The sequence below is a fragment of the Pelobates fuscus genome, chromosome 1 (assembly GCF_036172605.1).
Source record: "Pelobates fuscus isolate aPelFus1 chromosome 1, aPelFus1.pri, whole genome shotgun sequence".
Lineage (NCBI taxonomy): Eukaryota > Metazoa > Chordata > Amphibia > Anura > Pelobatidae > Pelobates > Pelobates fuscus.
The window spans coordinates 393,703,021-393,726,816 of record NC_086317.1 but is presented as its reverse complement, the minus strand read 5'-3'; the positions used below and the strand labels follow the sequence as shown (position 1 = coordinate 393,726,816).

Here is a 23,796-nt window from a genome sequence, read left to right as displayed (position 1 = left end):
GGGTAATTTTCATTCCTGGGATGCCATACGTCTCAAAGGCAACATGGGCTCATCAAACCTTTCTGGCAAACGTCACTGTGTAAAAACTGAAATGGGCAATTGACCCTGTAAGTTTCCAAAACCCATAAAACTTGTACATGGTGGGCCATCGTTGTACTCGTTTCACATCACAAAATGCAAATATGTGTATTTTGTTGCAGTAAAATCAAAGAGTATTATGACATTCACAGTTAAAATGCCATGCAGAACTTAACATTTCTTAATTCTTCACACTTTTTTAGATTGTATTCATATTAAATTATGTTTCATATATAAATATTTGATGTGAATTGAGTCCTGTGTTTTCCTGAAGAAATTTATATATAATAAATGTGGATGCACATACAGTGAGGGAAAAAATATTTGATCCCCTGCTGATTTTGAACATTTGCCCACAGACAAAGAAATTATCATGTCAAAAAAGTTATAAATTGATTTGCATGTCAATGAGTGAAATAAGTCAATGAGTCAATGAGTGAAATAAGTATTTGATTCCTTTGTAATCAGCAAGATTTCTGGCTCCCAGGTGTCTTTTATACAGGTAATGAGCTAAGATTAGGAGCACTCTATTAAAAGGAGTGCTCCTAATCTCTGCTCATTACCTGTGTAAAAGAAGCAATCAATCAATCAGATTCCAAACTATCCACCATGGCCAAGACCAAAGAGCTGTCCAAGGATGTCAGGGACAAGATTGTAGACCTACACAAGGCTGAAATGGGCTACAAGACCATCCCCAAGCAGCTTGGTGAGAAGGTGACAACAGTTGGTGCGATTATTCGCAAATGGAGGAAGCACAAAATAACTGTCAGTCTCCCTCGATCTGGTGCTCCATGCAAGATCTCACCTCGTGGAGTTTCAATGATCATGAGGTAAGGAATCAGCCCAGAACTACACGGGAGGATCTTGTCAATGATCTCAAGGCAGCTGGGACCATAGTCACCAAGAAAACAATTGGTAACACACTATTTACTCTATACACTCTCTTGGTTACATTATGTTTACAAATTATAACCCACCCGTCCCCACAAATTCTGATATGGGTAATACTCTGATTTGAGGGACCGACACTCCTGCAATATTGTTTATGGAGATATGGTAACATATGCATTGGTTTCCATCAGATACCTGACACTGGGAACTTGTTTTGATGTTAAATTTTCAACATGCAGAGTTATACCATTTTGTGAATGAAAGCTCCATATTATAAGCTATTATGTTTCTGTTATTTCCGATATGATGGGAAATTTAGCATACTGGGACATCCTGCAGCGCAAGGTCCCCCTGCTCAAGAAATCACTTGTACAGGCCCATCTGAAGTTTGCCAGTGAACATCTGAATGATTCAGAGGAGAACTGGGTGAAAGTGTTGTGGTCAGATGAGACCAAAATCAAGCTCCTTGGCATCAACTCAACTCGCTGTGTTTGCAGAAGGAGAAATGCTGCCTATGACCCCATGAACACCATCCACACCGTCAAACATGGGGGTGGAAACATTATGCTTTGGGGGTGTTTTTCTGCTAAGGTGACAGGACAACGGCATCGCATCAAAGGGACGATGGACGGGTCCATGTAAAGTCAAATCTTGGGTGAGAACCTCCTTCTCTCAGCAAGGGCATTGCAAATGGGTAGTGGATGGGTATTCCAGTATGACAATGACCCAAAACAACAAAGGAATGGCTCAAGGCAACAAAGGAGTGGCTCAAGAAGAAGCATTCCTGGCCTAGCCAGTCTCCTGACCTTAATCCCATAGAAAATCTGTGGAGGGAGCTGAAGGTTTGAGTTACCAAACGTCAGCCTTGAAACCTTAATGACTTGGAGAGGATCTGCAAAGAGGAGTGGGACAAAATCCCTCCTGAGATGTGTGCAAACCTGGTGGCCGACTACAAGAAACATCTGACCTTTGTGATTGGCAACAAGGATTTTGCCACCAAGTACTAAGTGGAAGGGGTCTAATACTTATTTCACTCATTGACATGCAAATAAATGTATAACTTTTTTTTAAATGTATAACTTTTTTGACATGCGTTTTTCTGCATTTTTTTTTTATTTTTTATTCTGTCTCTCACTGTTAAAATACACCTACCATTAAAATTATAGACTGATCATTTCTTTGTCAGTGGGCAAATGTTCAATATCAGCAGGGGATCAATTACTTTTTTCCCTCACTGTAATATGAAAGAGAGTTGAACAGACAAATTCTAGGTTTCGTTTTGGTCAAAACTTGTAATGCTTAAATTTTTTGAGATTCATCCAATTACCTGAATTTTTTCCCCTTTGCTTTTTCAATTAATGCAGGGAACAGCAATGATATTATTATTGACAAAAAGTCACTTAGCACTTGCGGACTCGAAAGCTGCGGTGAAGAACCTTGCTAAGTTGGATGAGATTGCCAGCGTTGCTGTTAGCAAGTTCAATGATGGCCTCCTTGTTATTCAACTGACTCCGGTACTGTATATCATTTCCCATTTATGAACTCTTTTGTATGGTTTCACAGTGTGAGCCCACTCCTCTTGAGGCAAAATACAGCACTCAACATAAATCAGTTATGTTCCCACATCTGGGAATGTGATCTACCTATTTGGGGCCCCCTTGTCTCTCTGGTACCACCCTGGCCTCAGGGATCTACACTACATTTTCTTAAGGTACTGTTTACCATGCATGGCCTATACTCTCATATATGTCTACCCTATAGTTTGAATCTTGCCTAAATGTTAATTTTTCATTTGAGAGACTTGCTGTTTCATAAGATCAAAATGTTTTTTCTTTCTCATTTATGCTCTATGGTGATCTAAGGAACCCACTATTATTTTGTGAGTTAATAGCAACTCACATCAGTTAAATCTTTCAGCCTACCATTAGAATCCAAGGGCTTTTACATTTACACTGTATCCTACAACAACTAAACTCGATATACCTGACGATATGGGGATCTCAACCTCTTCCCTGGTACAAGCACCATAGGTGCTACTATAGGGATCATTCCTCTTGATTCTAATTATAACACACTCACAAACTTTTTATATACTTCTGCATATGGGAAAGTGATCTACCCAAATTGAGTCCCCTTTTCTGTTGGGGAGCACCCGGGTTTTAGGGCTACATATTCTCGAGGTATTGATTACTATGTATGGTATATCACCTGTTATATATCTATGCTTGTGTTTATGGAGATATGGTAACATATGCATTGGTTTACATCAGATACCTGACACTGGGAACTTGTTTTGATGTTAAGTTTTCAACATGCAGAGTTATACCATTTTGTGAATGAAAGCTCCATATTATAAGCTATTATGTTTCTGTTATTTCCGATATGATGGGGAATTTCGTGTACTGGGACATTCTTTCGACTACTGGGAGATTACACAACCAGGAATACCATTAACATGACAATAAGTAAGCTTTAGTGAAACTTTGGCTTACATTAATTTAAACATAGGCTTACTCATTGTTCTGCAACATAAGGTGGTAAACACTGTAGCACAGTTTACGTCACTAAGCACCCTTTGTGAGCTTGTTGGAGTGATGGCAGGCAGTGATGGCACTTGATTAATGAATCCCCTGCACGTCTTAGCATCCCCTCCATACCTAGGAGGAGGTGTTAAATGTGCATAAGCATTAGGCGTGGTGGATACATCTGGGACAAGAGGTGCAGGAGGATCTGGTACGTTTACCGGATTAGTTCTAGATAAGAGCGTCTGGAGGGCCTGAGCTATCTGATCCATATGGTGATCCTGCTCTACAAATCTAGCCTCATGAGAATCCATTTGCTGAGCTAAATCTGCGGGGTCCTTGGCCCTATCGTAATGTCACGATAGTTTACCCCAACTCGCAGGATTTAGTCCAACAAATGGTAATAAAGAGCAGAGATACGTCTACCGGACCTTAGAATGGCCGGACTCGACGTAGAGGAGAGAAATACAGAGTCAGGAACGATCCGAGGTCAAGGGCACAGAGAAACAGCGAAAACAAAAACTTAGCCAAGGTCTGGTACACAGAAATCAGTAAGCCGGCAAACAGGACAATACAGGGATAAGGAGATAAACGGAGTTAGAAACAAAGCCAAGGTCAAGAACGAAGAATCACAACTGAACACAACAAGCGCTAAAGGGAACTGAAACAGAAACCACGATAGGGCAGGGAGTTAAGGGAGAGGTAAGTTTAAATACCTTCAACTTATTCTTGATTGGCCCCTGTCATATCCACGCCCCCAAAATGTGAGAGTATGGGGAGTGTGGGATGACAGGGGCCAATGGGAGACCGTTTTAATTTTCGGCTCCCACTTCCCCTTTAAGAGCGTGCCCGTGACGCGCGGCACGCTTTCAGAGCTAGGTAGGACACGTGACTGCATCCTGCGGTCAGCGCCAGCCGCCATCGGCACCCTGAGCGCGCCGGGAACAGAGGACCTCGGCCGGCCCCTGGACAAGGTAAGTACCGTTACAGGGACAAAATTCTCCACAGAAAAAAGCAAGTGCACTGAGAAATCTTAAAGCGCAGAGAATAGAGTTGGCTTTTTTTCCCTAAGAGATGCACTTCCTCACTCCAGTTCCAGGTTTATCTAACAAACACTTTTCCACAGGCATCTTCACCCACAGACCAGTAGCTCGCAAGAAGGGTGTGGCTACTCCATTCTCTGCCAATGTACATTTGAAGTACATGGGGGGATGATACAAGCAACAAAATATAACTATATGCTCCCAACAGGAGTCAGAAAACTTTTTATAATTCTGTTCTGAGAAAACTCAAAGTTTTTAGTGAAAGAGTTCTGGTGAACCAGTCAAAGAGACCTGGCCTAAAAAATCAAAGACTAAAGACATATTTTACACAAAATCTACTACAAAGAATAACTACACCACATGAATGAGGAAATGGTATTAGACAATATTGAAAGTTTATACAATCTTTGCTCAGTCCCATCTACTTTTTCAGATATAATTGCTTCCCCACACCTAAAGGAATATGTATAAAAATACCTTTCCAAAATCTTTTTACCCGAGGACGCTGTTCAGATAGTATCTTCCATAACTTCAGAAGAAATTCTTTGCCCTTAAACTAGCGAAAATGGGAAAGAGTCCTAGCCCAGATGGGTTTACCAAAAAATATAAAAAATGTTCTAAGAATTTAGTACCTAGGCAACTGTACCTATTGAGATGAACAATATCTAGACAGGCATACTCTATCTGCCCATATCACAGTCATCCCTAAGGAGGGGAAAGACCCATCCTTGGGCCGCCCCGGTTACAGACCAATCTCCCTGTTGAACGCTGATTTGAAGCTCTTTGACAAACTTTTGGCACTGAAGCTGCAACCTCTTATTTCATCCCTAGTTTTGTCGGACCAGGTGGGGTTTGTCATGGGTAGGGATGCCTGAGACAATACAGTCCGAGTTCTAAACCTGATACATAGGGCCCAACGGGGGAATTAACCAACCATATTATTTTCCACAGATGCAGAGAAGGTGTTCTACAAGGTGAATTGGTCATTCCTACATATGGTGCTTCAGACTCTGGGAAAAGGAACATTTATGCTAGCTTGGATTTCTACACTATGTACTAACTCATCATACCAAGTGGTAGTTAATGGCTTTAACTCCTTTAAAATACAGAATGGTACGAGACAAGGGTGCTCTTTGTCACTGTTGCTGTTCATCCTGAGCTTAGAACCCTTTCTCAATGCAGACATCGCCGGCATTCATTCCTGCAAATATCATAAAATTGTGAAATATGCAGATGACCTGTTGTTCAACGTCACTAACCCTGCACTTTCCATTCCAGCTGTACTAGCTGAGTTTGACACCTTTGGCCAGCTATCTAACCTTAAAATAAATTACTCAAAATCTCAAATATAAAATCTCTCAGCGCCTGACACTCTCACCCTAGAAATGCAAAACCAATACCTTTTACAATAGTACAAAGAATCCATTAGATAAACTTACCTTTGTACCTTAACAAAGTCTATTATATCAACTTGTCATATCTCCTCTGTCAGATACAAGTACTCAAGATGAGTATACTTCCTCACATCTCATACCATCTACAAACCATGTTTATTCTTATACCTAGTCAGTTCTTCACAGAAGTGCAAAACACATTTACTGACAATCTGGTCTAACCGCAAACCTAGGTTGCAATTGCACATCCTTAAAAGGCCCAAAAAAAAAAGGGGAGGATTAGACTTACCTGATATCACCCTGAGTCATAAAGCATTCCACCTGCAAAGTGTGATTGAACTGTTTATTGGCCCATGGCAAAAACTATAGATAGCATTGGAATTACACTTAGCAGTGACCCGGTAAACTCGCTTCCATGACTCTTGCCTCAAGCACCATCTATAACTATAACACCACTGGAATTCAACCAGTCCTGACTGGTACACTTAACTGCCAAATTACTTTGTACCACAGATGCTAGAAGGTCACTAACACCCTTTGAACAGCTGTGCACACAATAAAACCCACCTTATCTCTCTACATGATGATATCTTACACCTTCACTTGATATCTCACTACTGTTGAGTGCCTCAGATTGTTCCCACCTTCCCTTTTTTTTTTACTTCAATATTGTGATAAAATGCACAGGTCACAGGTACATTTGGTATTTTGTACACTTTTTTCATAGACAGAAAGTTAGCTATTGTCTTTGTTTGCTGTTCTTTGTAGCTGATGTTTGTGTCTGCCGACAAGGTTTTTTAATATAACACTCAGGGTAGTAAAGAGGTGAAAGGAGAGGTATAAATTGAGTATCTGGTTGTTTCACTAAGTAATGCATCTGTTTATATTGCTAAGGTTTTTCTAGAACTTTCCACTTGTCCTTTCAGGGGATCGTGGCCCTATAGTTGTCACATTCTTGTTCTTTGAATCAAGATACCAAAGTGGGGAGAATAAGATAGATAGAAACAGATAAGAGTTTAAAGCATTCTGGAGAGTCAGTTCTAATGTGCTCTAAGGGTTGAAATCTGTCTGTTACGAGTACTCCGTGGTGGCCCCTGTTGGGTAGGGCTTTAGTCTGGGTTGTGTTTGTGGACCAGAAGAGACTGGAGGGCCAACCGCAAGGCGAGACCTTCCTTGTCCCCTCTTCCCTGACCACGTCGCCCTCAATCCACGGCCATCCAGAGTTTCCATACCTTCTCAAATGATTTCATTCATGGCTTGTCTAGCTGCTAGGGTTATTTTGTGTAGGAATTTTTGTTCTGCTTGTACCCAATCGTCAATTGGTCTTGATAAGAGGAAAACCCATAAGAGGATTACTCTAGGACTATATTAGTCTAGGTGACAGACAGTGAAATAAGATTTGTGTACTTGCTTTCCTCTATATGTACCTAATATAAAAAGACACTCATTGGTACCAAACCGCTTAAAATTGATCTCAAACTATTCTCCCTCTGCAAGCCCAAAGTGCTGGAGATGTGGCAAAGAGCTAGGATCATACATACACTTCTGGTGGAAGTTCCACTGCATTCAACCATTTTGGTTAAAAGTACACAAAATCCTATCAAAATTAACAGAACTCCCTCTGCCCTGTTTCTTCTACCCACGTTCCCACACTCAGTAGGGAGATACAAACGATCAGTTCTACTGCACATTATAAAAGCAGCTTGATTGCCAATAGAAATACACTCATACTATGGCTTGAATCTACTGTTGAAAGAGTAATAACAGTGGAGAACGATCCAAAAAAAATAAAAAATTCTTTATATTTATGCTGAATTTGCCTGTATTTGGTCTAGACATACCCTGATGATATCTATGTAAAACTGTACTGTTACTTAACTTATCACTCAAAACACATTGAATGATAAAAAATAATCTGCGCTTGGTTATATTAAACAGATTTGTTTTCCATCTATGCTCTTTGAATTATATTTTGCTAGTTGGTCAACTCACCTCTACATATTGATTTATGGATAGACCACTAAAGGATGCAACACCACAGTACTGAATGGTGTTTGTGCAGTTATTATAATTACCTGTCACACTTCCATGCATTGCAACTGTGTCAGTGTCATAAATCAGTCATTTGTATGAGATATTCTTTATTTAGACCTTGTGAGCTTGATACTAAGTTTCATAAGAGGCATGGAAATGTATCTACAGCTATATTATAAGATGAACAAAACTACTTTAAATTACTTGGAATGCGTGACAAAACAAAAGTAGAATCCATTTATTGTAGTTAGAACTGCCTGTTGTATATCTAATGACAAACACATAGATACATTCTGGGTTTACGCAATTCAAAGGACAGAAGCACAAACCAGGGACTGTCCCTGGGGATGTTGATGTATATGATCTGATCACATACACACTTGTACAAATATAGCATATTGCTAATGTATAGATATAATAATTTTTTATTATACTTACATGTCCATTCAGTCCCTTCCAATAATTCCAATTTTTTTAATTCACAGACATCCACAGCAGGAGCAAAGGGGGACTTTCTTTTAAACAGTGAACATGTAATAGAAATTGTGGCCAAATTGCATCAAAATGTGCTGGAATCAACACAAAAGAAATTGAAACTGCAGATCAGTGATGAGTATGTGTATTTGCTTCTTTTGACTTGACGGAAGAAAATATCACAGATAGCTGTTCTCTAATGTGCACTGTATCCTGTTGGATCTATCCCAGATCGCCCAGTTTTGAGATTTGATTGCTAGGTCTCTTATACAGTGATTCATTTTTCTGCCTTAGGAAGCTTGTAGATTTTTTTTTTTACACCAGATAGGCCTTGCCAGATGTGCAGTGATCATTTAGGTTAGAGATAAACTATATTCATTGCTTGTCTCCTGTGTCGAAATGTGTCATTAGAACAGGGGTTCTCAACCCAGTCCTCAAGGACCCCCTACCAGTCCAGGATTTCAGGATTACCTGGGTGTGTCTAAGGTGTTTAGCAAAAGAAAAAGAAAAAAAAAAACACTGTAGAGTCTAAGGTGTTTTTTTTTTTTAACACCTTAGACACACCCAGGTAATCCCTATAAATCTTGGACTGGTAGGGGGTCCTTGAGGACTGGGTTGAGAACCCCTGCATTAGAGCGAATATGACCAACATGAATGTGTATTTATGAATATGTGGAAACATTTGCTCATCCCTAGCTGTCTACAGAGCATGATCACATCTTACACAGGGAACATATTTCACAGACTTCACAAATATGAACAGAAACAGATATTTCGGCATGGACTTTTTACTAAGATGACACCAATATATTTACAAAGGCAATAGGAATGAAAGTTTAATTATTCAGCTAAAAAAAAAGTATTTTATTTTTACCTTTAAATATACAATTTTACTCAGTAACTGTATTATTAACTAAACGCGTGTCGAGCGTTTTCTTTTCTTTTTTCTTTATAACATGTCATTTGGTAGCACGTTCTTTGATACCACTATGATTATTTTTTTTGTATTATGCATTTATTTTCTTTTGGCTAACTGTAGTAGGGAGAAATGGTTCAGGTAGACATTAGTGGCTTGTCCACGGTGTTGAGGTAACCTTAAGGGAGAGGGAGTCTTTTGATGTTTTCATTAGACTTTTGATTAGATCCTCTGGTCTTCTCTTTCTAACCTCTTATTTTACTTTCCCTCTTACCTGACATATATATCTACTTATCCATTTAGTCGGATGCTAGGGGAACTGGGGGACCCTGCATTTTATACATATCCTTAGATTCATTAAAGGTAGGGTTTCCTTTCCTCTCTCCCCCTCTTTCTTACGCTAGTGGAGCCCCTGTTTTTAGTCTCCCTCAGTGGGACACTATATCTTTAAATTTACGTTTTTGGAGGTTTATGCCCTCACTTTAGGAGTTCCATTACAGGTGGTCACAGGGGTGCAGCCCACGAGTCCTTGATTTGCATCCAGGCTCCTGGACTGCACTCTGTTTATTCCTATATCCTTTGATAACTGTATTATTTTATAACAGTTACTCCTACACACTTCAGTACTTTAATGGACACCATATAAATTATTTCACGACTGCAGAGTAAAATGATCTGCATCGTAAAACCAGTGAGAACTCTCAAGTTGATTAAACAGTTGCCCAGTTACATAATTTAATTTATTTACTTTATTTAAATGAATTAATGTCTTAACTAGAAGGATGAAACAGAAACACACAGCAATAAAACTGGTACTGGGGTTGTTGCTTATGCCTCAAATAAACATTTATTCTCTGCTCAGGTTCCCAGTGAGATTCAAGAAGGACCCAGTGACTCTAAAGTTGATGGAAACAGGCACACCAAATGGAAAAGGCCCTACCTTCAAAAAGAAAGGAAGCCAAAGAATTGAAGTGTATGTATAGTGTCGAGTGGGGAATGACCAGAGGATGCATGGAATACTGTTTGAGAAGAGCGTACCTGCAAGTTGCAGCCCTGAGAAGAGAGAGAAGATTTTGGTTAAATCCAACAGTTCACAGGACTCCACAAGGGAAATTGTTTTTTGAAGCCTTAATATATGCTTTCACTGAGTATGACTGTTTTAGCGTCTGAGGGATGATCAATAATTTTTTTGTTGCACAGCTGATTTAAAGTTAACGACAAAGAACACTAATCTTTAATTTACTACCACGTGCCTTTCTGCTGCCTTATGCTGCACTTTTTACTTTCTCTAGCATGCCCAACTACAGTATCCAGAATCTCTCACATTAGTACACATAGTCTGTACACTGACAGAGGGATTGCTGTTCTTTTTTCTCTACAACCCACACTCTATGCCCATATATATACCTACACACATTCCTTCAGTATCTTCAACCTTACCATGCACTGCTATCTTGCTCACTGTGAAAGGATGGCTGGGTTGATGCCTAAATATTCCACTTTCAACACCCCAGTAAATTTCATTCTGCATGTTTCATCTGAATGTTATTCTCTCCAAATATAACAAAATCATGACATGCCTCTAAAAATCCAGGTGACATGGAAGAATGTTCTTGATCCAGAAGTCAATTCTGAACTTTTCAACACCATTGAAGTAAAAACGGCATTTAGTGATAAGCTGCCTGATATGAAACTGGATCACCAAATAAAAATTAAATACACATGTATGTTTAAAATCATAAATGGCGTCTACCTTTTTGTTTCAAACACATCCTAAGAAGTACTGTTGACTCAAAGACAGTGAACATAGATTCTCCTCCTCCTGTTTGTGTAGAGTTTCATGTAGTTGTATAACTGTGAGTCACCTTCCTCCACATGGTAAGTGGCATATACAGGAATGGATTCACTTACATGTTTTTGCCCTTTTTATTCAATTGTAACTATACCTGTTCCTGTGTCTATCACTTACTATATTCCTGCCAGTTGCAACCCTCTCCTATTTGTTATTTACCCTGCATCCAAATGTCACAGCCACTCTTCCAATTCTCACTATCTCCTTCTTCCAATTCTCACTCTAACCTTCTCTGTCACCCTCCTCTTAGCCAATGCCCCCTTTTATCCTGTAACTGTATCCATTCCTCCCCTACAATGACCATTTTCCCTTATCACTGCCTCCTTCTTGCCAGCCAATGCCCCATTGCCCCTTCTTTGTCATTATCCCCATGAGCCAGACAGCAGGTAATCTAATTTTGTTTTGCCAGGGCTCCATTTTCACTCACCTTTTGCAAGAAGACAAATGGGCTATTTGAACCTTGTATGTAGAATATTGGTACATACGGATACAATGTGCTTTTAACTCCTTAAGGACATGGGCTACTCACGGGTGTTGGAAAAAACAACAACCAAAAAATCAATTGTTCAGGGACTAAAGCATATGCCCAATCTACTTGTCCGCCGTGACAATCTACTTGTCTGGATACAATTATTTTTTTTTTTTCATCAAAACCATATTTAAAAGGTCTTTATTGATAGTAATTTAGAAGACAGACCAAACAATACTTCAATGCAATCAACAAATGCAAGTAGGTAGTGAACTTAAACAGAATCTTTTCCAAATGAGAATTGTAGCTTACTTTATCAAAAAATAGAACTTTAATTAATTGAGGCAACCTCATGAGGCCATTTATATCCATTGACATGCTTGGTTACAGAAAAGGCAGCGCTTACACTGACGAGCTTACAGGGTAAATCTCTTTACTCCAGAACCACTACATCAAACTGTAGTGGCTCTGGTGCCTAGAGCGCCCTTTTAAGAAGAGCTTTAATAAATAGCTATGTAGTTTGTAGGTTATGCAGTGTGTGTAAAGAACATAGTGTGAGGTGGGATAAGGATGTAGTGTGTATTTGTATAGGTTATGTAGAGTGTGTATGGAATATAGTGAGGTGTGGGAAAGGGATGTAGTGTGTATATGTGTCTAGGTTATGTAGAGTGTGTAGGGAACATGGTGTGGTGCAGTATAGATAAGTAGTGTGCAGGTTATGTAGTGTGTGTATGGAACATGGTGTTGTGCGGAATATGGATGTACGGAACATACTATAGTGTGGGAGAGGGATGCAGTTTGTATGTTTGTAGGTTATGTAGAGTGTGTAAGGCACATAGTGTGGGGTGGAATAGGGATGTAGTGCGTGTAAGGCACACAGTGTGGGGTGGGATAGGGATGTAGTGTGTGTAGGGCACATAGTGTGGGGTGGGATAGGGATGTAGTGTGTGTAGGGCACATAGTGTGGGGTGGGATAGGGATGCAGTGTGTGTAGGGCACATACTGTGGGGTGGGATAGGGATGCAGTGTGTGTAGGGCACATAGTGTGGGGTGGGATAGGGGTGTAGGGCTCATAGTGTGGGGTGATAGGGATGTAGTATGGGTAGGACACATAGTGTTGGGTGGTATAGGGATGGCAGAGTGAGGGGGTGACAGGTGGCAGAGCGTGGGAGGGAGGGGGTGACAGAGCATAGGAGGGAGTGACAGGTGGCAGAGTGAGGGGATGAAAGGTGGCAGAGTGAGGGGGTGATAGGTGGCAGAGTGAGGAGGTGGCAGAGTGAGGGAGGGGGTGCCTGGTGGCAGAGTGTGGGAGATAGGGGGTGACACAGTGACGGAGGGGGTGACTGATGACAGAGTGAGGGAGGGGGTGACTGGTGACGTGACTGAGGGAGGGGGTGACTGGTGCTAGATATACCATTTTTTTTTTCAGTGTCCTGGCTCCCTGTTGGTCCGGTGGTCTGTCTCTCCAGTCTGCAGCTCCGTCAGATGTGAGCTGCAGACTGTGCTGTATATCGCAAGCTCCAGAAGTCAGAGCGTTGCCATGGTAACCTGTGGCAATGCTCTGATTGGCCAGAGATAGTGAGATACTGCACAGTCTGCAGCTCACACCTGGTGGAGCTTCAGACTGTGCTGGCTCTCTCCCTGGGCAGATGGGAGGGGCCTCGCACCCGGCGGCACATTGGGCAAGCTGCAGGGCCCCCTCCCGATGTCGGGTCCTCGGTCATAGACTGAAAAACCCGATCAGTCACTCTGCTGCTAGCCCGAGTCAGGGCTAATAGAAATAAAATAACTACCTGCTTGGCGCCCGGAACTGCATGTTCCAGGCGTCGGATGCTAGGAATTGCGCATCCCTGCAACTGAACCAAAATCAAAACCTTGACCTAGAGCTATAAGATTGTTCCACTGTAATTTAAGGGTTTCTCTTCAAGTGCATATTACATATAATTTTTTAAAGGACAGAAAAGGCTTTCATTTAAAGGACCACTATAGTGCCAGGAAAACATACTCGTTTTCCTGGCACTATAGTGCCCTGAGGGTGCCCCCACCCTCAGGGTCCCCCTCCCGCCGGGCTCTAGGGGGTGGAAGGGGTTAAACTTACCTCTTTCCCCAGAGCGGGGAGCTCTCCTCCTCTTCGGCTGAATGCACATGCGCGGCAGGAGCCGCGCGCGCATTCAGCTAGTCCATAGGAAAGGATTCACAATGCTTTCCTATGGACGCTGGCGTCTTCTCACTGTGAAAATCACAGTGAGAAGCGTGGAAGCGCCTCTAGCGGCTGTCAGTGAGACAGCCACTAGAGGCTGGATTAACCCATTTCCAAACATAGCAGTTTCTCTGAAACTGCTATGTTTATAGAAAAAAGGGTTAAACCTAGCTGGACCAGGCACCCAGACCACCTCATTAAGCTGAAGTGGTCTGGGTGCCTATAGTGGTCCTTTAACATCCTATACAGTTGTAATCATAATTTTTCAACCCTCATTGAAAATCAGGTTTATAGTCAAAATGTACATATGTTCAGCTGTTTGCAATGAACAGATCAAGCAAGAGCAATTGAAATAGCTGAACACAATGAATGCTTCAAATGGTTTCCCCAAATTCAACTGAAAATGCAACTTATAATGACTTTTACAGTCTCAAAATTATTCAACCCCCTGAATAGAATCCCTCACAGCACAGCACAAATATGCAAAACAGTGTTGTCTTAAGCACACCGGATGCCACTATCAAGGGCTTCATTAGTTGCACCAAGTATGCTTGAGCTGGAACACCTGAAATTCCTGAACTGGCTAAGGGTTTGTTGAGTGTCACGTTTGGCTGCATATTAGAAATACAGTTAAGTCAAAAGACAGGGAAGAGATCATCACACTTCATATAAAAAGGAACAGAAGGTACTGAATGTTCCTAGAGACACTGTTGCAAGTTCAAAGTTAAGGAACAGTGGTTACACTAACTGGACAGGGAAACCACTCAGGGGAGCATTTATTGTGTTGAGCTATTTTAAAACAGTTTATACTAACATTTCCTATGGCTGACTGGGGTTGGGTCATTGAAACATATGTTAAATTGCAGTACTTAAATTGCCCCAGCACATTAAGGGGAGCCCAAGGTATCCATTGATACCTGGAGTTAGTAGTGTGAGCACTATGCTTAATTAAAGGGCTATTTGCTGTGCTGGCTCCAGCAGCACTGTAAGTAGCTCATCAAAAAGTCTGAGGCCACCAAAAACTGCACTAGCAGACAGAGTGGAGCTCCATTGATATTTTTTAACCCTGCACACACAAAGTCTACTTTATGTAGGACTGCATATAATGCCCTAGATTAGTTGAATACGGTGCAAGTAATTTGTAAAAAAATGTTTACAAGATGCTTAAAGGGGAATTGTGGTGAAGCCACAATGTTGTGCCAATTTAAGAGTCCTTACTTTAGTAGAACAATATAAAGTAGGAAAGCTGCTTTTACTTCACATCCTGTCAGACAGTCAGAAAAACTGCAGACAAACAAGAAGTGATATCCTTACTATACTATTCTTCTAATGCAGGTTCATTGTAGTTCACTTAGTACTGTCAATGGTTGAGCTGTGTGCATACATTCCAAAAACTTTTATAGGTTCCATGATGCATTTTGCATTACATTTATTTATTTTTTTGTGGATTTTATTAATGAGGTCAAATGCTTTCGAGTTGTACTGGTGCCCGGAGTATCCCTGTAAATACTCCACAAAGTTTGGGGCCATTGCAAATTTGTCCTGTGATTTCTCCATACAAAATTCAATCCAATCCTATTTTATATAGTTCTACTAATATTCTTAAAAGAACACAACTTTGTGCCTTTACAATTCGTTATGCATCAAATACAAAAAAAATCGTATGTATAAAATTCACATTAACCTTTCAATGTCCTTCTTTTTCAACAAATGCCCGCACCTCTGAGTTGCATTTAGCTCTAGTGACATTTGCTGAAATGAGGAACTGGCAGAGAATTCTAAGCCAATCTCTGGTCTCACCTATAACAGAACGTGGATGTTTGCTAATGAGGCAAATTACTAATTCATGTAATCCTTAACACAGCATTATCTCATTCAGTAAAAAAACTATAAATAAATGAATGATACACATTCACTAGTGAGTAAGATGTTGGTAGCAACTGCATTGCACATGCACAAGCAGCTTTATTTACTAGAAAGGAAAAATTAGTTTTATGAGAAATTAACAGCTGAAAAGTTCATATTCTGTGTTTTATATAGCAATACAAACTTTAATTCAACAATAAAAGCTAGAATTACTTAAAGGTGTTATTGTGAGGACTAAATGTCAAGGCTTGTCCCTATGTTCTGCCTATGGAGAAAAAAAAAAGAGACAAAATTAAAAAAAATTAAAAATCTTGTTTAATGGAATTCTGAATGAACACAAACAAAAAATTACATCTTGCAATTACATCTCTCACAAAATATTCTGGATGTGGGGCTAAAGTAGAATCCCCAGGATGTACTTTAAAACAAGAGCAATCTGAATGTACCTTTCCTGGTTAAATACTTTGCTATTATTATTTATAATCAGACTGGATCAGTTTAAATGGAGTCCAGGAGAAATGGGATTATTTAAAAGTTGCACTACTGAAAGCAACATTAAATTCAATTAGGCTTGTCAGGAAGAGCAGACTAATTAAGAAACCACTGTGGCGCTCCGCAGAAGTGGCCAAAATAGTAAAAAAACAAAAAAGCAGTTGTAAGAGCCTCCAAAGCACACACAGAGTCAGTAAAAAGGGGGAATACTTTTTTTTTTTTAAAGATACATAAATGAGAAAAGGAAAGTAAAACAAAGATTAGTTAGATTAAAAACAAAAGAAGGGGGGGCGGAGACTAGCAGCTAACCTGAACGGTCGCATCGCATCTGAGCTCCCAGAAAACGGCCTATATTACACACAAAACACACGGCAAAACTTAACGAAAACCAATCCAGAGGGAGCCCCAACCATCCACATCAGGATGGGACGGAAATCTAAAAAGCAGAAAGCGGAAAAAACGCACCAGAGCACGAACATTGCAGACTTTTGGCGGCAGGCCCATGGAGCCTCACAAGCCAAGATGGCGTCTTACCCAGACGACAGCTACGACTTTTCGGATGACCACACCCTGGGGTCGGGAGACCTTCTCATGCTGGAACCTCAAAGACCAACAGTGAACCCGGCACAACCCTCCACCCAAAAGGACACATCCCCGGTAACTAAGGCAGACATGCTGGAACTGCTGTCGGGCCTCCGACGGGATATACAGGCGGACGTGGACGCTCTCCGGGCCGACCTCCACGGCCTGACAGGCCACATGGGAACGCTGGAAACGGACTCACACAACAATAAACAGCAAATAACGCACCTCCAATCAGAGATACGGTCTCTGCGAAAACACCATACCGCCCTGGAAAGAAAAATTGCATCCATGGAGGACGCTAGGCGGTCTAAGAACCTAACGATAAGAGGGGTGACGGAGACGGTGCCGGACGCGGAATTACCGCATTTTTTGAGACGCCTTCTGGGCTCAATCATGCCCCTGAAACAGGCAAAACTGATGGCAATAGAAAAACTGTTCAGAATACCCAAACCCACGAAAGCCCCAACAAGAGGCCCCCAGGGACCTGATAGTAGGCTTTCAAACAAGCCAGGATAAAGCGGCGGTGCTTAATGCCTTGCGGGGACACTCACCTTACACATTTGAAAACTCTTCACTAACTTTCTTCGCGGATCTATCCGGGGACACACTAAATTGGCGAAGAACCATGCAGCCTCTCACAACGTTGCTCCGCTCACATACCATCACCTACAGGTGGAGAGCGGCCCAGACCCTGATGATCACCCATGGAGGGAACTCATATCCGGTGCACAAGTTGGAAGAAGCGGCTGGGATCCTAGGAGACGTGGGTCTCCCTCCCGACTCCCTCTCTAAGGCCATCCACCACCCATCTGCCGCACCGCACAACTGGGACCCGGCTAACATCACTACCTTTGTACCACGGAGGCCTCGTGAGACCACCTAAACAGCGGGCAGAACACGGAGAAAAGTTGGCGTTCTCCCCTTTCAAAGGACAGGTCGCTCTCCATTTGCCGCCTAGGCGCGGCCGGGACAGTTAGTACACAGCCTAATGTTAACGGACCGATGTGTAGCTAACGTTTACTGCTTACAAAGGTTGCAGATATGCCTAACTATTGCTGCCTCTATGGTTAACTGGATGCCGTTACTACCCTTTTTTCGTTCCCATTTTACGTTGCTCATTTTACTTTAACTTGACTGACCGTACTCTATCAATGTGGGCCTTTAATGCTTTACAATATGTAGGCTATACTAATTACCACTTGGCTAGACCGACCAGACCGCAAGCGCCCTAATTACACCGCACGCACACCAGGTACTCGCACATCCCACACACACTCATTAACCATGAGACTACGAACAGACTGACATACCGGGACGACTCCATTTCTCCCTGGTGTACACACATACACGCGACTACTTAGCTCTAACTGCACTAATAAAGTGTGCAATGACTCACACTATCCAGCCATCCGAAGACAAGGGTATAGGTACATGTCACTACCTCTCAAGCTAATCAATTCACAACCCTCAAATGTATTGTTATACCTACTGCAACAGCCCAACAAATACCAAGATACCATGTAATGCCGTAAGTCAGCTACAGGACTGCAAATTTATCTTGCTCACTCTGTCTATGGTCCAGCTGATATTACCTCTGCCCTACACACCTCAGCTAGGAAATATCAAACAAACATGCACCTCACTTAATATGTGGACAAAACTTAACACGTAAATAATGGTTACTCATTGAAAATAGACCCTCAACTGCTACATACTAGCACTCTAGTTAGTCACACTGCGGTACACAGTTTAGGCAACGCAATTCTAGACTACAAAGCATCGCGTCGCACTCTCTCTAACAAAAAAAAAAAAAATTGTGCCTGATATTTAAACCATAAGTGTTATATGTTTACTTTCTTTCTGTTTATGACTCTGTTTGCATAAACCGTTGTGGTATCGCAAGCATGTATGATGTTCTATGCACAACCAAAATAAAGAATAAAAAAAAAAGAAAAAAAAAAAAGAAGGCAAGTATGTAGAAGAGGATAAAGGTCTAGCTGACTGCCTAAATTAATATTTTTGTTCTGTATTTTATGCTGAAAATGAAGGAGAGGGACTTCAGTTAAAAAAAAGAACAAATGAGTCATTTGTTACATGTGAGTTTACAGAGGAAGAGGTTCTATTTCAACTGTACAAAATAAAGACATAAAGTTATTAAAAGAGCTTAGTGGTGTACTAGCAAAACCATTCACAGATTTATTTATCCAATCATTGTTAACAGGAGTAGTCCCAGAAGATTGGAAATTAGCAAATGTTGTACCCATTCACAAGAAAGGTAGTAGGGAGCAGTCGGGCAACTGTAGACCAGGAAGCCTTACTTCAGTAGTGGGGAAAGTGATGGAAACCATGTTAAAGGATAGGATTGTTGAACATCTAAAATCACATGGATTTCAAGATCAGAGACAGCATGGGTTTACTTCAGGGAGATCATGCCAAAGTAATCTTATTGATTTTTTTTTATTGGGTAACTAAAATAATAAATAGATCAGGGTGGTGCAGTAGACATTGCTTACCTAGATTTCAGTAAGGATTTTGACACATTCCAATATTGTTGAATGGCTTAGGCAGTGGCTGAATGACAGGCAACAGAGGGTTGTAGTCAATGGAGTATATTCAAAGCAAGGTCTAGTTACCAGTGTGGTACCTTAGGGATCTGTACTTGGACCCATTCTCTTTAATATTTTTATTAGTGATATTGCATAAGGTCTTGATGGTAAGGTATGTATTTTTGCTGATGATACTAAAATTTGCAACAGGGTTGATATTCCAGGAGGGATAAGCCAAATGGCAAATGATTTAGGTTAACTAGAAAAATGGTCAGAGCTGTGGCAACACATTTAATGTGGATAAGTGCAAGATAATGCATCTTGGGGGTAAAAACCCAAGGGCAGAGTATAGAATATTTGATACACTACTAACCTCAACATGTGAGGGAAGGGATTTAGGAGTAATTATTTCTGAAGACTTAAAGGTAGGCAGACAATGTAAGAGAGCAGCAGGAAATGCTAGCAGAATGCTTGGTTGTATAGGGAGAGGTATTAGCAGTAGAAAGAGGGAAGTACTTATGCCATTGTACAGAACACTGGTGAGACCTCACTTGGAGTATTGTACACAGTACTGGAGACCATATCTTCAGAAGGATATTGATACTTTGGAAAGAGTTCAGAGAAGGGCTACTAAACTGGTTCATGGATTGCAGGATAAAACTTACCAGGAAAGGATAAAGGATCTTAACATGTATAGCTTGGTGGAAAGACGAGACAGGGGGGATATGATAGAAACATTTAAATACTTAAAAGGAATCAACACAGTAAAGGAGGAGGACATAGTCTTAAATTAGAGGGGCAAAAGGTTAAAAATAATTTCAGGAAGTATTACTTTACAGAGACGGTAGTGGACGCATGAAATAGCCTTCCAGCTGTTAACACAGTGAGGGAATTAAGCATGCATGGGATAGGCATAAGGCTCTCCTAGACTTAAGATTAGGCCAGGGACTAACTTAGGTATTTCGAAAACTGGGCAGAGCAGATGGGCCGATTGGTTCTTATCTGCCGTCACATTCTATGTTTAATCTTAATTCGAATATGTCATTCTAAAATGACTTTTAAAACAATATGTCAAATTTCATAAAAAATAGGGCATTTCATAATATTATCATGAGTGTTTTCAACCAATCAAGTGCCGTAGTTTTGCATTCAGTTCTCTTTCCTTGGATAACAAGTTCCCGCTGTGAATTTTGTAGGCTTCAAATTCCCTCCTGAGCTGACCCAGTTCCTTATCACTTTCCTCCAGCTTTTTGTGTAGCTCTGACACTCTGATATCTGCATCCACTGCAGCAGTGTCTTGATGAAACTTCTCCTCTGCTCTCTGCCGTGCCTTTTCAGTGTCTTGCAACCTATCACTAAGCTCAGCAATCTCTTTTTGCTTGTCTTGTATGGATTTCCCTCTGTCCATACACAACTTGAGCAGGTCCTCTTTCTCCTTTGTCATTTCACTAATACGCCTTTCTGCTTCCTTCTGTTCAACTCTGCGTGCTTCCACCATGCGCAGTAATTCTTCCTGCGACTGACAGCACAATTCTTGCGAATTCTGCATGAAACAAGAAGACAAAAAGAATTTCCATTTTCATTATTATTGCCATTTATATAGCGCCAATTTATTCTGCAGTACTTTACAATTTTATAAAGGTGGGGATTTAACTACAAATGAGACAAACTATTACAAGCTTTGAGAGGAACACTAGGTTAATGAGGACCCTGCTGAAAACGAGCTTACAGTCAATATTTTAATATCAATCATTTCAATTATTTTTAAGGGGTTTTACTAAAAAAGAATACACAGGAATTTTTAATTTTAGTTTGTTGCTGTTAGCAGGATTTGAATGTTCCTTTAAGCTTCTACAGTTAAACATCAAGTGTCAGGGGATGGAAGACTCTGGACCAGAAAGGGGCTCCACCAATCAAGGGACACTTATTTAAGTCTATGAAACCTAATTTTATTCCATGCAGTCATTCTGGACAAAAGGTTTATTACTCAAAAATATATAATTATAAGTCACTCTCTAAATAAGAGTGAGTACATGTTACTCTCTGCACCATACACAAATGAAAGGCAGACAGAAGTGCATGGCATAATGGATAAAGGTTAGCACTATCTTACCGTTAGTTTCAGTTTCAGTGAGTCTAACTCTATAGTTTGTCCCTGGTGTTTCTCCATTAGTTGTCCCAGTCTTTCTTCCATGGACTCCAACTCTTCCTCATGCCTCAGGCTCTGCTCCCGCTGCACCTTTTCCATTGCTTGTAGCTGGTCATTCAGCTGGTGGATGCTCCGGTCCTTCTCCAGCAGCTCAGGTTGAGCATTGTTACAAAGCTTCTCACACTCACGTCGTAACTCATCATTCTGTTTTTTGTATTCATCCTTGAAATGAATCATCTGTTGGTGATTGGCAGCCAGCAAGTTGAAACTCTCATCCAGTTTATCAGCCCTCTTCTGCTCTGCTTCAAACTTTTCAGCCAGCTCTTTACTTCTTCTCTCTAGCTCTTCATTTATCCTTTCTAGGCCTTGGCACCGATGGATTGTGCCATCAGCACGCTGTTTCAGTAAGCATATTAGCTGAGATTGCTCTTCCAGACGAGATCTCAGCATTGCATTCTCTGTCTTCATGTCCCATGGAAGTGAGGCTACCTTTGGCAGAGAAGAAATGCTTTCATTTGGGTCATCACCATGACCATGCCTTGTGTCTCCTGGCATATCAAAGAAATGCTTAGTTTTGACACAGTTATTTTTTTTTTTTAGTGATTGTTTACTCCAAATCTCATAAGACTATCGGTATCTCTATTGGCCAACCAGCAAGGTTGGAAGAGGCTTGACTTAACTGGAAGCTTGACATTCATATACTGGAAAAGGCAAAACCTCAGAAATACATTGTTTTGTTAGTTTCAACCTAAAATAAAAATGTAGAAAAAAAGAATTTTCATCTTAGTTTATAGAACAAGTAGGGGTTCTTGTATATAACCCAGTATTTAGCGCAGAATTTAAAAATAACTGAAAAGGTACCCATATTTCAAATGTACTCATCCATTCCACAAAACTGTATTTTTTGAAAAGCACCAAATGGAATATGTTTTAATTTGAATAATTTAAGTTATTTCATCCAGCCATATATTTCAGGTATTTAGTGAAAATGCAGAAAAAAATCTATTAACATTTAACATGTGCCAAGAACATACTGACTTCAGAGCTTAGTACATTCCTTAAAATGTTTTTTTAAATACGTGTGAACAAAAAAATTGGGATTCATATCTGGCAAACAACTAAAACTAATTAGTCATGTTGGTTAGAGGTATGTATAACTAAGTAAAGACACAGTGTGAAGAAATTGACCCACCATTTTTATTTGCATTACATGCGCAAAAGACTCCAAAAACGTGCATTTCCATGCAACCACAACAAATACAATCACATAACTTTTAAATTCCAAAGCTGCTGTACTTGCATAGGGATAAATATGCCTTGAATGTTTTAATTAATGTATTTGTTTGCTCGGTCTGCAAAAACAAATATAGCTTGCTCTGTAAGTAAAAGACACAATTATGCAACTGCAAACACAACACAAAGTTACTACAAGAACATATATCCACATCCTAAGAACAGCTTTCATAGGGATACAATGAAGAGTAAGAATTTCACCAAGGGTTAATAATACTGGAGTAACAATGCAGGGTCCTTGCAATCACTGAGTATCCCACCTCTATTTCTCTGCTGCTGGCCGAGCCTGGCACATAAACATAACAATAAATGGTCACTAAATGAGGGTTTGCATGCACTAACTAGACTTTTACAAACATAATCTGGTGAAGAAAAGTGAAAACGATTTACTGTGAGAAGTAAACACATACTCACCGAATACTAACTGACTGAAAAGAAATCACAACAGGAAGTTACATTGCATTTCCATAGAAACGGGGAACGGGAAGCCAGCCTATAGACCTGTGCCATGGTAACCAGGGACTCTGCTCATTAGAGCAAGTGTAACTAACATCCAGCAGCATTCGATGCAGGAAGTAGCTGAAGATTGTTAGTTTATTTCTATGTCAGTTTCAGTAGTGAACATGTCAGCAAGGCTATGCCAGGCAGCCCTACACAGCTCAAAGTGCAAGATTAATAGAAACAAAAAAGTGAAAATACAGATGTAAATATGAGTTAAATCACATTTATGCTGCTTGATATTATGCATGCAGTTTACTGGTTAATAAGGGAAGTGATAACCCCTCTCCAATGCAAGGTGAAAGAGCATGTCTAGTTTATTATGCCCGAGTGGAAACCATGAGCCACAGTAGTTCATGTTAAATCCAGGGGAAGGCTAGCAAGGAGGCAAATGGGTTTGTGGGCTGCAGAATCTCAACACCATTTTCTGCTGATTTAGCCCATTAGTGACCAGACCGCTTTTCAATTTTCTTACCGTTTGAGACCAGCGCTGT

The 23,796-nt window shown here is 40.7% G+C and overlaps 2 protein-coding genes across 3 annotated transcripts in view; one reads left to right on the top strand and one right to left on the bottom strand.

Moving 5' to 3' along the window:
* Nucleotides 1–11,095, top strand: part of MYO1A (myosin IA) — a 124,697-nt gene extending 113,602 nt beyond the window's left edge. For both annotated transcript variants that reach the window (XM_063427250.1, XM_063427244.1), the window contains 3 exons: nt 2,334–2,483; nt 8,448–8,575; nt 10,215–11,095. In XM_063427250.1, coding sequence (XP_063283320.1) covers nt 2,334–2,483; nt 8,448–8,575; nt 10,215–10,335 — 399 coding nt within the window. In that variant the 3' untranslated portion in view covers nt 10,336–11,095. The remainder of the gene's footprint in view (nt 1–2,333; nt 2,484–8,447; nt 8,576–10,214) is intronic.
* Nucleotides 11,096–20,086: 8,991 nt separating this feature from the next.
* CCDC89 (coiled-coil domain containing 89) lies at nt 20,087–23,271 on the bottom strand. The gene is made up of 3 exons (XM_063444766.1): nt 23,219–23,271; nt 21,476–22,259; nt 20,087–20,905 (listed from the first exon to the last, which is right to left on the bottom strand). Exons 2-3 carry the CDS (start codon nt 22,064–22,066, stop codon nt 20,483–20,485), a joined length of 1,014 nt encoding a protein of 337 aa, XP_063300836.1. The 5' UTR covers nt 22,067–22,259; nt 23,219–23,271; the 3' UTR covers nt 20,087–20,482.
* Nucleotides 23,272–23,796: the final 525 nt, after the last annotated feature.

Coding starts and splice junctions, on each gene's coding strand:
- CCDC89 (XM_063444766.1), bottom strand. CDS start 22,066: ATGCCAGGAGACACAAGGCATGGTCATGGTGATGACCCAAATGAAAGC. Junction 20,906..21,475: donor CACTGAAACTGAAACTAACG/GTAAGATAGTGC, acceptor TGTTTCATGCAG/AATTCGCAAGAATTGTGCTG.